The following is a 15,277-nucleotide window of genomic DNA, read 5'->3' as shown; positions in this document are numbered from 1 at the left end:
TGCCATTCAGCCTAGCCAATCTGTAAGGTTTGGGGTCAATGACAGATCTTGCCTCTAATTAAGTAGATAAGATAAGGTAAAGAGCTGTAGAAGGAAATGCCCAACTTCCACATGTACACATGTTTACACATATCCATATACAATCACACACACACACACACACACACACACACACACACACACACCATCAGATTCTCAGAGCCTTTTCCAGAGAGTGATTAGGGAAAACATTCAGAGGTTTCATTCAAATGCATACTTGAAAATTAGTTTCATATGTTGTGTTTTTCCTGCACACACTCTTTTTATTTGTTTCATTTGTTTCTTTTCTTTCTTTCTTGCCTTTTTTCCTTTTTTCTTTTTTGAGACAGGGTTTCTCTGTGTAGCCCTGGCTGTCCTGGAATTTACTCTGTAGTACCAGGCTGGCCTTGACCTCACAGAGACCCTCCTGCCTCTGTCTCCTAAGTGCTGAGATTAAAGGCGTGCACCACCACCACCTGCTTCCCATATCGTCTTTTATGCCCAGCTTCTCCTGTTATTTTAGTGAGATGCAATATGCTTCCAGGCACTTCCTTCAGAAGATTTACCAAAGCTTATAAGAGGGTTTGGTAAAGCCAGGAAGAAAGTACCGTTCCGAGTAGAGAAATATGTAGTCAAGGGGCTGGCTCAGTGGTTAAGAGTATTGCCTGCTCTTCCAAAGGTCCTGAGTTCAATTCCACATAGTGGCTCACAACTATCTGTAATGACGTCTGGTGACCTCTTCTGGCCTGCAGACACACAGACAGAATGTTGTATACATAATAAATAAATAAATAAATAAATAAATATTAAAAAAAAAGACTAACATAACCAAGTAGGATTTGTCTCCAAAATGCAGAAAGGTTGTTTTTTTGTTTTTTGTTGTTTTTCTTTTTTGTAAATATGTAGTCAGGTGTTCATCTGTGGGTTTCTTGTCTGGATTTAGCCAACTGTGGACAGAAACTCTAAAACTCTGTACTGAAGATGTGTCATCATTTACAAAGATGTTTTCCATTTATTTGTGTTTGTGTCTGTATTCTGGGGTGTGCATGAGGTCAGAAGACAACTTGTGAGTTAGGTCTCTTCTACTCTGTGGGGCCCTGAGGTGGAGCTCAGATTGTTAGGTGTGGTGGCAAGTGAGCCTCTTGTCAGCCCTGTATCAACTGTTTTGGTCATTGTTCTCTAAAGAGTACATTGTAGGAGCTGGAGAGGTGGCTCAGCAGTTAAGAGCACTTGCTGCTTTTTCAGAGGACCCAGGTTCATTTCCCAGTTCCTATACAGTGGCTCACAACTGCCTGTAACATCCAGGGGAATCTGATGATATTTTTCTGGCCTCTAAGGGCACTAGGCACACACATGGTACACATATAGACATTCAGGCAAAAACACTTCCTACATATAAAATAAAAATTAAATGAAAATAAAAAGACCTACACACATATTTCTAAAAAGGAAGGATACGGAATATCAACTAAATGGGAGTTATATTGCATATTGAACCCCTAGCATCAAACAAACAAATATTAGATTACAAGTAATCCAGAGGTTATTTAGATCATATAGGATGTGCACAGGTTATATGAGAATACTACCTATTTTACATAAGGGCCTGAAGTTTTTGTGAACTGAGTATCTGCAGGGTTTCCTGCACATACCAAAGGCTAACTATACTGGGAAAGTATTTAGACAAGCCAGAGGTTGGAAAAGCTGCTGTGAAGAGCAGTGGCCAGAGCTCCCTCTGTGGACCAGACTGGTGCAGAACAGAGTCCTAGTTCTGGGCATGTTCCCTGGTTCTGCTGGCCGCAGTCACTCATCTGAGAACAGGAGCAAGAGTGTGTCTCACAAAGCACTGGTATGAGGCATTGAGCTTTTCTTTTTATTTTATTAACATACAAAGAATTAGGCTTTATTGTGACATTTAGCAAAACTGTTTTTTTCTCCTTCTCTCTTCTCCCCCACTCTCCACCACACACCCCATACCCAGTACTTCTCTTGGCCTCCTTTCTGCTCTAGCATCATATGCCAGTTTTTTCCTTCCTCAACAGTGTTCCTCCCTTCTAGTGATCTCCTATCTAATTTCATAACCTCTTATGCATGCACATAAACATTGACAGTTAGGATCCACATACGAGAGAGAAGTTATTTTGTTTGTTTGTTTTAACATTTTGAGTCTGGGTCATTTCACTTAATAATATAATACTTTTCAAGTCTATCCATTTTACTGCAGGGGTCATAATTTTATTTTTCTTCATGACTGAGTAAAATTACACCGTGTCTATACCAGGCATTCAGCTCTTCTAAGCACAAAGTTCAGTGCCTGGCAAGGCAAGAACTTAGTGACTAGTTGTCATTGGCTACAACTGTGAAAAAAAGAGAAATGGAAGGATAATTCTAGACAATACAATAAAAGCAGAAACTCTAGACAGGTGGCATATCTGTAATTCCAGCACTTAAGAGGCTGAGTCAGGATTGAGAGTTTGAGAAAAGTCTAGGCCATATAGGCTTGTATCAAGGAAACAAAAAGGTAGAAGACTTGAAATAGAGTAAACATCTCAGAAGTAGGCTGGCAGTGGGCAGTGGCCCAGCCATAGCACTAGAAATGGGAAAGAGAAGTAAGAAGAGAGAATGATTCAAATAAAGCTGATAGATACTCACACAGTGGGGTACAATCCATTTCCAGTGGACTTTAACTCTACGTGGATGGGCAACCTGCACTGAGAAGGGTGGGGGTAAAGGGCCGCAGGTCCCAGGAGATGTGATTGAACCAGGTGTCACACAGGTGAGCATCTGTGTCTGTCACTGTTACTGGACTTAGAACATTAAAAGGAGACCCCTCTCGGCCTTTGATCAGGTCTTGACAAGTTCCTGCTTTTTGCCCGAAGGATGGACATCCGTCGGATCAGCTTCGACACAGAGGACCTGTCCGACGATGTCATCCCACTGGCTGACGTGCGCAGTGCTGTGGCCCTTGACTGGGACTCCCGGGATGACCACGTATACTGGACAGATGTCAGCACTGATACCATCAGCAGGGCCAAGTGGGATGGAACAGGACAGGAGGTAGGGCCCAGTGTGGCTCCAGCCCTTTAGGAGGGGAAGTTTTCCCATTCCTTGCAGTTGGTGGAGTTTGGGTTCCAGAGCTGGACTAGGGGTGCAGAGGGTGACACAGCTTTGCTTCCCACCCAGGTGGTAGTGGATACCAGTTTGGAGAGCCCTGCTGGCCTGGCAATTGATTGGGTCACCAACAAGCTCTACTGGACAGATGCAGGTACATATAGGGAGCTGTGGCCTGGCTACTTGAGTCTTCTGAGGCTTTAATACTTATTATCCAAATTGCAACTTCTTCTGTGCTATGAAGCATTTTGGGTAATGAACTTATGACCTGTGGTTTTTCCACTGATGTCTGGATAAAACTTTAGGCAGTTTTTTATGAATCTTGGTTGGGGCAGAGACTTGGAGACAAAACAAATACCTTTAAACCAGTGCTTCCCAAAATGTGGTTTCTGAAAAAAAATAAAATTAAAAAAAAGTTTGCTGCCACTGATGGCTTGTTTGATAATTGTGTTTGACTTCATTTGTTTAAAAGGAGATTAAAATATATCATGTATTTCCTCAGACCTACTGGATATTACTATCATGTAGCTTAATATATTAAAATTACATAAAAAATTTTTAAAAATATAGTTTCTGGAACAAGAGCATCATCATGTACTAGAAAGTGGTGAGAAATTCAGATCCTGAACCCCAGACTTAGAATCATGAGGAATTAATTGCAAGAATCTTTCCTTTTTTTGGTTTTCCAAGACAGGGTTTCTCTGTAGCTTTGGAGTCTGTTCTGGAACTAGCTCTTGTAGACCAGGCTGGCCTCAAACTCACAGAGATCCGCCTGTCGCTGCCTCCCGAGTACTGGGATTAAGGTGTGCGCCACCACCGCTTGGCAATTGCAAGAATCTTTAAAGATTTCTTTGTTAATGTGTATGTGTGTGCCTGAGTATGTGTTTATATACCATGTATAGGTGCCCATGGAAGCCGGAAGAGGATGTCAAATCCCCTGGAACTAGGGTTACAGGCAGTCAGGAGCTGCCCAATGTGGGTGCTGGGAATTGAACCTGAGTCTTTTGCAAGAACAGTAGGCACTCCTAATCCCTGAAGCATCACTCCAGCCCCAAGAGTCTATAGTTTAACAAACTCTTTTCATTTGAGAATTGTTGCCTAGACTCAAAAGACAGAGTTTCTAGGTTTAGGAAGTTGTGCTGTTCTAAGGAAAGAAACTAATAAATTGAATTTCTTCTTTTAGTTTCTGTCACTAAATATCCATTGTATATGCACCACAAAATCTTTGCTGAGCAGTTACTGCATACAAGGCGCTGCGCTAGGCATGGGTTGGGGAGAAGAAATGAACAAGACTGGAGTTAATTGTTTTGCCCTTATTCCGTGGTAGGTACAGACCGAATTGAAGTGGCCAACACAGACGGTAGCATGAGGACAGTACTCATCTGGGAGAACCTTGATCGTCCTCGGGACATTGTGGTAGAACCCATGGGCGGGTATGTACTATCTCCCCCTCAAGAGCTGGGTATAAAAGGGGCATCTGCACATTGGGGCAGATCTGTGGATGAGCTAAGGGCAAAAGGGGGAAGTGAAATCCCTGTCTCTTCTCCAACAAGAAAACCTTTTCATTTGAAATTTTCTTTAAAAAGTTTTGTTGTTGTTGTCATTTCATTTTTAAAAGTCATTTCATTATTAAAGAAGATTAAATTTTGTAGAGAGTGAAATTCTTACCTCCCAGCGTAATCACTGTTAATGCCTTAGGGTGTGTTTTTCCAAAATATATTTTGTTCTAAATGCCTATAAATATTGGTGGTGGTGGCAGATTTGATTGTATAAAATTGACATGTTGTTTTGGAGCACAATAAGTACCTGTAATCCCAGCATTTGGGAGGTGGAAGTAAGGCATTCAGGAACACAAGGTCATCCATCCTTTGCACTCAGCAACTCAAGATCATCCTGGGCTATGTGAGATCTTGTCTCAAAAACAAAACAAAACAAAAATCCCCACCAAAAATAAATCTACTTTGGGATGTTTTCTCTCTTCTGCTTTGCCATATATCTTTATATACCTCGCTTGAGTATATAGTCCTGCTTTGCTCTTCTTCATAGTTGCATAGAATTTTATTATACTCATGTACCATAATTATTTAATACATGTGGTCAAAAAAAACATTTTTGCTGGGTGTGGTGGTTCATGGGGAGTTCTCTCTTCTTCCCCTTTTCTTACTCCCATGCTATATACTCTTTAAGCCTTGGCCTCTCCTCTATCAAGACTCTTAGAGATCTAAGGCCTTCAGGGACATCTCTGAATCCAGGCTTGGGCTGCTGGGATAACTACTCCTAAAACTCTTTGGGGACCCTGCATGCTCTTTGGTATTGTTTCTTTTCATGCTGTGAATTGAACCCTATACCTCACATATACTAAGCACTCTACCACTTACTACAGTTACACTACACACTGAAGCCTTCACTGGGTACTAACTGAAAGTCTAAGAACCCCCTTGCTCATATCCAGGTACATGTATTGGACTGACTGGGGTGCGAGTCCCAAGATTGAACGAGCTGGCATGGATGCCTCCAGCCGTCAGGTCATCATCTCTTCTAACCTGACTTGGCCTAATGGACTAGCTGTTGACTATGGGTCCCAGCGGCTGTACTGGGCTGATGCTGGAATGAAGACTATTGAATTTGCTGGACTGGATGGCAGCAGGAGGAAGGTAAAGGTGGCACCGAAGTGTCTTCTCACAGCTCTGGAAGCCCCCAGGACAGCATTCCTAGGAGACAGGAGCTAGGGGGCCCCAGAGGGGATGGGACCAGCATGGGAAAGATGTTGTTTCTCTAAAGCTGTAGCTACAGGGAACACAGGGCTCCTGGTTGATTACTCAAGCAAACTAGGAATTAGTGTGAAGTGTGGGCTGGATACACACATACCTAATATCCATTGCAACTAGCAATAACAACCACCTGTTGTATGCTGTACTGATGACTGAGCTGCCTCTCCTTTGCCATCGTTTATTTTGTTATAATTTCTAACTTTAAGGAAAATCGGCAAGGGTATAAGAGGAATGATACTTTGCCATGTTTCCTGTACCATGCTCATTCTCCTCCCTCCCTCATTCTTTCCCTCTCCCATCTCTCTCCACACACATACACAAATATAAACACACATACACAGTTATTTTTCTGAATCATCTGAGATTAAATTGGAGACATCTTGGCATAATTCCAAAATATTCCAGTGCATATTTCTTAAGAACAAGAACCCTATGTGGTGAAATTGAGCTTGGAGATAACAGTAGGTAAAAGCATTGTCCATATAGCCATGGGGACCTGAGTTCAAATCCTGGTGCCCGTATCTGTTATCTTAGGACCCCACAGTGAGAAGGGAAGCAGAGGCGAGCATCCCAGAAGTTGGTACAGAGACCCTGGCGGAAGGCAAAGGCACACACGAGGTTGTCCTCTGACGTTCACACTCACATGGTGAAGTGTACCCATATAGACACCACACACAAAAATAGAAATAATTGAATTAAAATAATATTGGCACACTACTGTATAATCCACACTCTGTTTAATTTCGTTAACAATTTCCTCAGGACTGTTTTTTTTTTTAAATAATTTTGTTTTCTCTTTTACCCCAATATGTCGGGGTCCAATGCTAGCCCGGACCCTCAATTATTTCTCTTGACCAGACCCCAACATAAATTATCTCTCTCTGGACTGGCGTGGAGGCGCAGGAATAAAGACACAACTCACATGGCGTTGTGAGGGAGATTCTCAGTGGTCCCTCATGAGGTCCTGAGTTCACATCCTGAAGAATTTTTCTCATTTATTCTCCAAACCTTCTTTATACCAAAACTTAACTTAGGGGAAATACATTAGCATTCTGTCTCCTAGGTAACCAGGTGAATGGCTTTCAGTCACATCCACAACTACCTGTCTGCTGTGTATGCTAGCTGTCATGTAGATTTGAATTGGCATTTCTATCAGGCATCCTCCAAATTACAAAGGAGCAGCAACATCCTGACCTTCTGTTAGGTTGTGACGGCCTGTCTGGTAGGTTATGTGACCATCCTCAGGAGGGCCTATGGCTTCAGAGCCTGGCTGCCACACCATATAGAAATACAGGCCTACACCAATATCTAATCCAGAATAACCCATTGCATTTAGTGACCCCTGCCTCCCTCTCTCTGAGGATCTTGCTATGTAGCCCAAGCTGGCCTTAAACTTGGGCAATCCTCCTGTCTCATCTTCCTCAGTTTATCAACAAGCCCAGCTCTGTGTCTCTTTAACCTCTGATCTGGTTGCTTCCTCAGACTTTCTTAAACTTCCTATTTAAAATAACACCATTTATTTAATGTGTGTGTGTGTTGTGTGTGTGTGTGTGTGTGTGTGTGTGTGTGTGTGCATGTGCTATCGTGCATGTGTGGGGTCAGATGACAATTTACAGGATTCTCTCTTCCCACTATGTGGATTTCAGAGATTGAAATCAGGTCACTGTTATGCCCAAATCCGTGGGTCCCCACAAAAGCCAACAAAGGAGACCGAGTCCCATATGTAAAAGCAAAGAGCCTTTATTTTAATCAAGTTTGGAAAGTCGGTCTCCCCACATATCCAACATATTGGAATAACCGGAGAGCCCCGAGCTCAATTAGAATTGGGTTTTTATAGTAGTAAAGGTGGGGGTGAGGGGCCTCTAAGGTTCAGGACCCCTGATTGGCTGACATTTATCTAGGGGTGTCCTGGTGAAGTGTTGGCAGGTGTTTCTATTTGCAGTGCTTGGAATGCCAGGAATTTCCTTTGGTCTGCTCTTGGGTAGGGGTCGGCATTGAGACAATGCCAGGCATTGTCTCAGGGTAAACTGTTGAGACTCCAGACTTCATTTAAATTCATCGATGGCCTGAGTCCCAGGTGATAATGGTTGGAGGAAGTAAAGAATGTCCTTTCTGCCCAGACTTAGATTATCACGGCTAGCCCTCACAGTAACCATGTTTGGTGGCAAGCACCTTTACTTACTGAGCTGTCTTGCCGGCCAGTCTTTCCATTTTCAAAAAGGAAAACTCCCTTTCTTTTGTAGATACTATGATATCTATTTTGATTGCTTGATCAAGGTTGTGAATGCTGTAAAGTTGCTCATTCTCTTTTTGTGATTTGAGCCAAGACATGAAAATGATAGCACAGTACCTAACAGTACTCAGCTCAGCTGACACGTGCTGGCAGACACAGGCTCTCACAGGCAGGACAGCTTCCAGCACCTTGCTGGGCTCTTGCCTGCTCCCTGGACTGTCGTGTGATGCCAGTGTTGGGGCCTGCCAGGTGCTGATTGGAAGTCAGCTCCCCCACCCTTTCGGGCTGACTCTGTATGGACAACGCATCTATTGGACGGACTGGCAGACCAAAAGTATACAAAGTGCTGACCTGCAGACTGGGTTAGACCGGGAGACTCTGCAGGAGAACCTAGAGAATCTCATGGACATCCATGTCTTCCATCGCCAGAGGCCTCCAGGTGAGCAGCCATCAGCAGTTGCTAGCTTCCCCCTCAGCCCTAGCCTGCCCCACTGATAGTTCCCCTCCCTGTACAGTGACAACGCCATGTGCTGTGGAGAATGGTGGCTGCAGCCATTTGTGTCTCCGGTCCCCAAATCCAAGCGGTTTCAGCTGCACCTGCCCCACAGGCATCAACCTGCGGGTGGATGGCAAGACGTGTTCCCCAGGTGAGATGTTCCCCAGGTGAGATGTTCCCCAGGTGAGTGTGTGGAGTCCTCCCACATGCCCTGGGAATCTGTCATTGTCACTGCTCCCAGAAGCTTAGAAGCGAGAGTGTAGCTCTGAGAAGGGAGAGGAGTGGAGGAGCAGGTAGGCGGGATGGAGACCAGGGCCTGTTTCCTTATGGTCATCTTGTTACGAGAAAGACGTCCTGTCTCAACAGTTTCAGCTGTTGCCAAACTACAATATGATGATTTGTTCAGAACAAGACTCTTCACTTCTTTCTGCACAGACTTGGTAAAAGATGTGTGACTTTTGTGAGCAACGGGACCTATGTATCATTCTTATGGGAGTGTCCCAGCAGTAGGGCCTGGATACTCAGATGTTGGGGGAGGGCGGTCAAGGTATCTCCTAGGTGATACCATGTGGTAGACTGCATTTGAACTCCAACTTCCTAAAGAATCTGAGTGCCTCTCAACCTGCAAATGAAGCTTTCTGGGCCCTTTTTCTACTTTTCTTAAGCTTCATGATAAAAGGGCCCTTCAAAGAGGGCTGCTGTTAGCAACACGGCTCTTTATCACACTCACGCTTAATGTCGTGTGTATGTGTGTGGGAACCTGAGGGAGTCTTTTCTCCTCCCACCATATGGGTCCTGGGGACTGGACTCAGATCATCAGGCCTTGTGGCAGCCACCTTCACCCCACCTCGAGTCTTCTTCTCAGCCCTCCTTCCATAATATAGACGAAGAGGTGAGCTACGCATCATGATACACGCCTGTACTGCCAGCACTCGGGAGAATCAGGTGTTGAAGGCCTCCTCATCTACACAATGAGGTCAAGGCCAGCATAACCCTTTCCAAGCTCTCCCACCCTCCGAAAGGAAGAACCGTGCACATTACTTCTTATAGTTATCCTGTTACTGTGGCCATTGTATAGAACAGAAAACTGAGGCTTAAGTAACTTCAGTGATTTGCCTAGGATCACACAACTAGACCAACAGTGTCTGTCAGGCTCTGGGCTTCAGTTTGCCCACCTCCAAATCCTCTTCGTGGCTCTACTAGAATGACTATCTCCCTCCTTCTCTTTCCACCTGGGCAGGCATGAACAGTTTCCTCATCTTCGCCAGGAGGATTGATGTACGCATGGTCTCCTTGGATATCCCTTATTTTGCTGATGTGGTGGTCCCAATCAACATGACTATGAAGAACACCATTGCCATTGGGGTGGACCCTCTGGAAGGTCTGTGTGACCCTTCTTCTCACCTGTAGTTCTGTGCCTGAACAAACGCTGTCATTGTCCTTTCTTTCTCCCACCTTTGCCTTCTGCTCTCTCTGTCCTTGCCAAGAGCTGTCCTCCTATGCCATTCCTCCCCCTCCACCAATTGATTTCCCCAGTTTGGGACTATGGGGTCTTTGATATGTGCCGGTGTCTCAGGCTCTGTGCAGGCAGGGCCTGGACTGAGTCAAGCCTTCCTTCTCAGGAAGAGTGTACTGGTCAGACAGTACGCTGCACAGGATCAGTCGTGCCAGCCTGGATGGCTCACAGCATGAGGACATCATCACTACAGGTGAGCCTTTCCCTCAACCCAAGGGCCACCTGTCTGGCTACGCTGGGGAATATCCCATTTGCCTTAAGGCGGGGGTCAGTGTGTTCTTCTGACGTCCTATAGGTCTGCAGACCACAGATGGACTTGCGGTGGATGCCATCGGACGGAAGGTCTACTGGACAGACACAGGAACAAATCGGATTGAAGTTGGCAACCTGGATGGGTCTATGCGGAAAGTGTTGGTCTGGCAGAACCTTGACAGTCCCCGGGCCATTGTACTATACCATGAAATGGGGTGAGAGCTGGCTTTATCAGTCTGGATTGCTGAGTGGACCAAGCTTAGCTGGGACTATGGGAATGTATTAGAGGAGCACTGTGAGCCCCAGAGGTCACTAGACTAACTCCTGACCCAGGGCTCTCCCACTCCCTTGCAGCTTCTTTCCTTGTGTCAGCATAGTATACAGCTTTAAAGCATGAGCCTTGCCATCAGAAGACAGGATCCAAGGGTCGGGGAGATGCGTCAGTTGGTAGAGTGCTTGCCACACGAGCATGAAAGCTGAGTGTGAAATCCCAGTACCCACATAGAAAGCCAGGTACAATGCTATGGGCCTATGATCCTTGTACTGGGGAGGCAGAAATAGGAGGACCCCTGGAGATTGCTAGCCAGCCAGTCTTGCTGTATCAGTGAGCTCCAGGTTCAGTAGAAGAAGATCTTATCTCAAAAAGAAGAAAAGGTAGAAAGTGAGCATCATCTCTGGCCTCAAGCCTCGTGTGCACATACATACAAAGACCAAGATTTAAATTCTTTCATGTGTAGTGGCTTCCTCACTGTGGATCTAATGTCTGAATTTTCTGATCCTTATCAGCTTTCTCCCTCATCAAGCAAGGGTGACAATAAAAGTGCAGACCTTGTCACCCACCCTTGCAAAGTGAGGTAGTGTATGTGAAGTGTCTGGCATATTGCAGGAACTCACAGGATGGTTGACACACTGCCACTATTCACAGTATACGGGAGCTCTTGGGATAACCAGCTGCTTTATTTCCTTAATCAGGTTCATGTACTGGACAGACTGGGGGGAGAATGCCAAGCTAGAGCGGTCTGGAATGGATGGTTCAGATCGTACTGTACTCATCAACAACAACCTAGGGTGGCCTAATGGACTGACTGTGGACAAGACCAGCTCCCAGTTACTGTGGGCTGATGCCCATACTGAGGTGAGAGCCCTGCCACTGCTTCCCAGAAGTCTCAGAAAGATCTGTTGAGGATCTTCAGCAAAGGCTCCTGGTAGACTAATAGCCGCCTCCCTACAATCTCCTCCACAGAGAATTGAGGCTGCCGACCTGAATGGTGCCAATCGACATACGTTAGTGTCACCAGTACAGCACCCATATGGCCTCACTTTGCTTGACTCCTATATCTACTGGACCGACTGGCAGACCCGCAGCATCCACCGGGCCAACAAGAATACCGGCAGCAATGTCATCTTGGTGAGGTCCAATCTGCCAGGCCTCATGGACATCCAAGCTGTTGACCGGGCACAGCCACTGGGTGAGAAGACCCCCTGGGGCTCTGAGTCAGGGCCTCTGGATTTCTGGGACTATGGCAACAGAAGGCTATAGCTAGGGTACAGAATTACTTAAAATGAGAGAGACTTTCTAAGCCCATGTCCAGTATAAGTCTTTTTTCCCTCTAGGTATGACTGGTACCACAGGTCTATGCTAATGCTACCTCCAAAGAACTCTCAGAGATACTTGCTCTGCCTCACACTTCTGTCTAACCCTGAATCTTGTCACTAAAAGCAGTGAACAGTCAGCCATAAGAAACTAGTTCTTTTATGATAGAGCCTGCCAGCCTCCCAGGCTGGGTGTCAAAGCTCGCTGCTCCTCTCTCACCAGGTTTTAATAAGTGTGGCTTGAGAAATGGTGGCTGTTCCCACCTCTGTTTACCTCGGCCTTCTGGTTTCTCCTGTGCCTGCCCCACTGGCATCCAGCTGAAGGGGGACAGAAAGACCTGTGACCCCTCTCCAGAGACCTACCTGCTCTTCTCTAGCCGAGGCTCCATTCGCCGCATCTCACTGGACACCGAGGATCACACAGACGTGCATGTTCCTGTCCCTGGGCTCAACAATGTCATCTCCCTAGACTATGACAGTGTGGGTGGAAAGGTCTACTACACAGATGTGTTCCTGGATGTTATCAGGTATGAGCATCACTGTAGCCCCGCCCACTTCACAGGATGCCATACTTTTATTGCTTGTTTGTTGGTTTAATGATTATAAGCTACTCAGGAGGCTGAGATTGGAAGATGACTAGTTTGAGGTCAACATGGGCAAGGTCCAGTCTCAAAAAATAAAAACAGATCTGGTTATGGGATTTCCCCATCTATAATCTCAGCATTAAAGAAACTGAAGCATGAAGACAGTGAGTTTAAGATTAGCCAGACAATATGGCAATCTGTCTCAAAAACACAGTAAACAGAATGTACCTCAGTTTATAGAGTGTTTGTCTAGTATGCACAAAACCCTGGGTTTTATTCTCAGTACTGCTCAAGTTGGCACTAGAGAAGGAGAGACAGAAGGATCAGAAGTTTAAGGTTATCTTTGACTATATAGTGAGCTAGTTTGAGGCCTGGGCTGATAAATATATATCAATATCTATCTCTCTGTCTATCTCTCTGTCTATCTATCTCTCTATCTATCTATCTATCTATCTATCTGTCTATCTATATCTGTCTCTATATCTATGTTCGTGTGTGTGTATATATATACATATACATATATGAAACCAGATATATTAAATAAGAAACCATAAAGCCAAGTTGGTTTGACTTTATGAATCATCCACACTTAGTGCCAGGCCATGAGTGGACTCTAAGAATCCCTTTAGGTTGATGAAAAGTTGGAATCTATATTGCAGTATAGGAACCTTAATCCAATATTAAGTTTTAAATTGCTTTACAAAATTGTTTTGAGTGATTTTTTTTGCCACTCTTTTTATTATTCTTTACTTCTCTTATTTCAACACAACTCAAGAATATGATGTCACACCAATACAAGTGATTTTACCATGGCAGAGACCAAACCCAAGATCACTGCTCTACCACTGAACTACACTCCTAGTCCCAATCTACCTATCTCATAACCACCTCCAGGTCGCAATCCTTGTGTTCTCACAAAGATATATTGGCAATTATTAATTTGCCCTGGGGTAAAACACGCATCCAAAACATCTACTACTTCCAGTTTGCAGGAAACACTCTAAGAACTCACTCTCATTAATTCTTCATGCATTGAGCACTTGTCATGCTGGGTGCTGAGAACGTATTTTATCTCTGTCTATGGAGCTTACAGTAAGTTTCAGGGTCTTATTTCTGGTTAGTCTGGTTACTCATGTAACCCTGTATTGTCCCCAAGGCGAGCAGACCTGAATGGCAGCAACATGGAGACTGTCATTGGGCATGGGCTGAAGACCACTGATGGCCTGGCAGTGGACTGGGTTGCCAGAAACTTATATTGGACAGATACAGGTCGAAATACCATCGAAGCGTCCCGGCTAGACGGTTCCTGTCGCAAAGTGCTAATCAACAACAGTCTAGACGAGCCTCGGGCCATTGCTGTTTTCCCCAGAAAGGGGTAAGTTCATGTCTAGCAGGCGGGCCTGGTAGAAGAGAAGCTCCCGGAAGGTGTTTACAAATTAATGAATTGTTATCCACTATGTTCTGTCGGACTCTTGGCACCGTCTCCCCATGCATTGTGACAATGGCACTCTTGTGTCTTAGGTACCTCTTCTGGACAGACTGGGGCCACATTGCCAAGATTGAACGAGCAAACCTGGATGGTTCTGAGCGGAAGGTCCTCATCAACACAGACCTAGGCTGGCCCAATGGCCTTACCTTGGACTATGATACCCGCAGGTGAGAGCCCTGTCCCAAACAGCCACCTGGGAATGTGGTGGGTCAAGGAGAAGACAGAGATTGACATGGGGGGGAAAAAAAAGATGGATAACTCTTTAGGAGACCAGGAAGAGAAAACTATGGAAGGGATAAGACCGAAATACAGTCTTAGCGCAGGAGTTGCTGAATCCAGCCTTGGGCCCTCTGTGGGGTTTGGACTCCTTGGTTTACAAGTCTCTGAGGACCTTTAGTAGATAGAGTGTGTCCTGTTTTCCATTTATGGGCTGGTTCTTAGATTTGTTACTTACCTGAGGAAGCAACAGACTCTGAAACTGAACTCTTCCTCTAGATTATTAAAACAAAACCAAAAACAAACAACAACAACAAAAACAAATGCGAAACTATGAAGGGCAGAGGAGAGTGGCTTCTCCTTCCTGTCTGCAGAGGAAAACTAAGGTCACCTGGGGAGCTGGTCAGGGAATCCTCTTCTCTTAACATTGGTTAGGGCCACATGGCCTGAGCTCTCTTTCTGAAGACCATTTGTAGAAATCTGGGCTTAGATTTCTAGACAGGATCCAAGGGGTGATCAAAATGTCAAAGGAGAGGCTGGGTGGCTCCTCTAAGATGACTGGGGTCTCTGTCTCTGCAGCGCAGCTCCAGCCTCCCTCCCTCAGCTGGGACTCACGGAGCAGTGAGGAAGCTCAGGAAGGCACAGATGGCCCCTTATGGGGGAGGACTGGACTGCCCTGCACACATCTGCTTCCCTTCTCTCTTTCTTTGCAGGATCTACTGGGTAGATGCACATCTGGACCGGATCGAGAGTGCTGACCTCAATGGGAAGCTGCGGCAGGTCTTGGTCAGCCACGTGTCTCACCCCTTTGCCCTCACACAGGTACTGGTTCAAGAGAGAGGTAACTAAACCTCCCTGGCTAAGGTGTTTTCTGGGGGTTCTAAGTACTCTGCTATTCTGGCTTGGCACTTCCAAGTTCTATCATTTGAAGACATGAATCTCAGAGGTGCACAGAGTCAGCTCTGGAGCTGTTAGATGCAAGGGCTGGGGCTCTGGCT

General features: G+C 45.4%; 1 protein-coding gene across 1 annotated transcript in view; it reads left to right on the top strand.

Annotated features, from left to right (window-relative positions):
• Lrp4 (LDL receptor related protein 4) overlaps window positions 1-15,277 on the top strand; it is a 54,549-nt gene that overhangs the window by 24,502 nt on the left and 14,770 nt on the right. The window contains exons 17-31 of the mRNA XM_048428323.3: window positions 2,867-3,075; window positions 3,202-3,283; window positions 4,457-4,562; window positions 5,582-5,783; window positions 8,383-8,572; window positions 8,649-8,780; window positions 9,870-10,010; window positions 10,252-10,338; window positions 10,441-10,612; window positions 11,370-11,532; window positions 11,641-11,866; window positions 12,214-12,517; window positions 13,731-13,949; window positions 14,096-14,230; window positions 14,993-15,101. Of these exons, the coding sequence (XP_048284280.1) occupies window positions 2,867-3,075; window positions 3,202-3,283; window positions 4,457-4,562; window positions 5,582-5,783; window positions 8,383-8,572; window positions 8,649-8,780; window positions 9,870-10,010; window positions 10,252-10,338; window positions 10,441-10,612; window positions 11,370-11,532; window positions 11,641-11,866; window positions 12,214-12,517; window positions 13,731-13,949; window positions 14,096-14,230; window positions 14,993-15,101 (2,477 nt within the window). The remainder of the gene's footprint in view (window positions 1-2,866; window positions 3,076-3,201; window positions 3,284-4,456; window positions 4,563-5,581; window positions 5,784-8,382; window positions 8,573-8,648; window positions 8,781-9,869; window positions 10,011-10,251; window positions 10,339-10,440; window positions 10,613-11,369; window positions 11,533-11,640; window positions 11,867-12,213; window positions 12,518-13,730; window positions 13,950-14,095; window positions 14,231-14,992; window positions 15,102-15,277) is intronic.

This window comes from Myodes glareolus, chromosome 10, assembly GCF_982192425.1.
Source record: "Myodes glareolus chromosome 10, mMyoGla1.1, whole genome shotgun sequence".
Taxonomy (NCBI): Eukaryota; Metazoa; Chordata; class Mammalia; order Rodentia; family Cricetidae; genus Myodes; species Myodes glareolus.
This window is presented reverse-complemented; position numbering and strand designations above follow the sequence as displayed.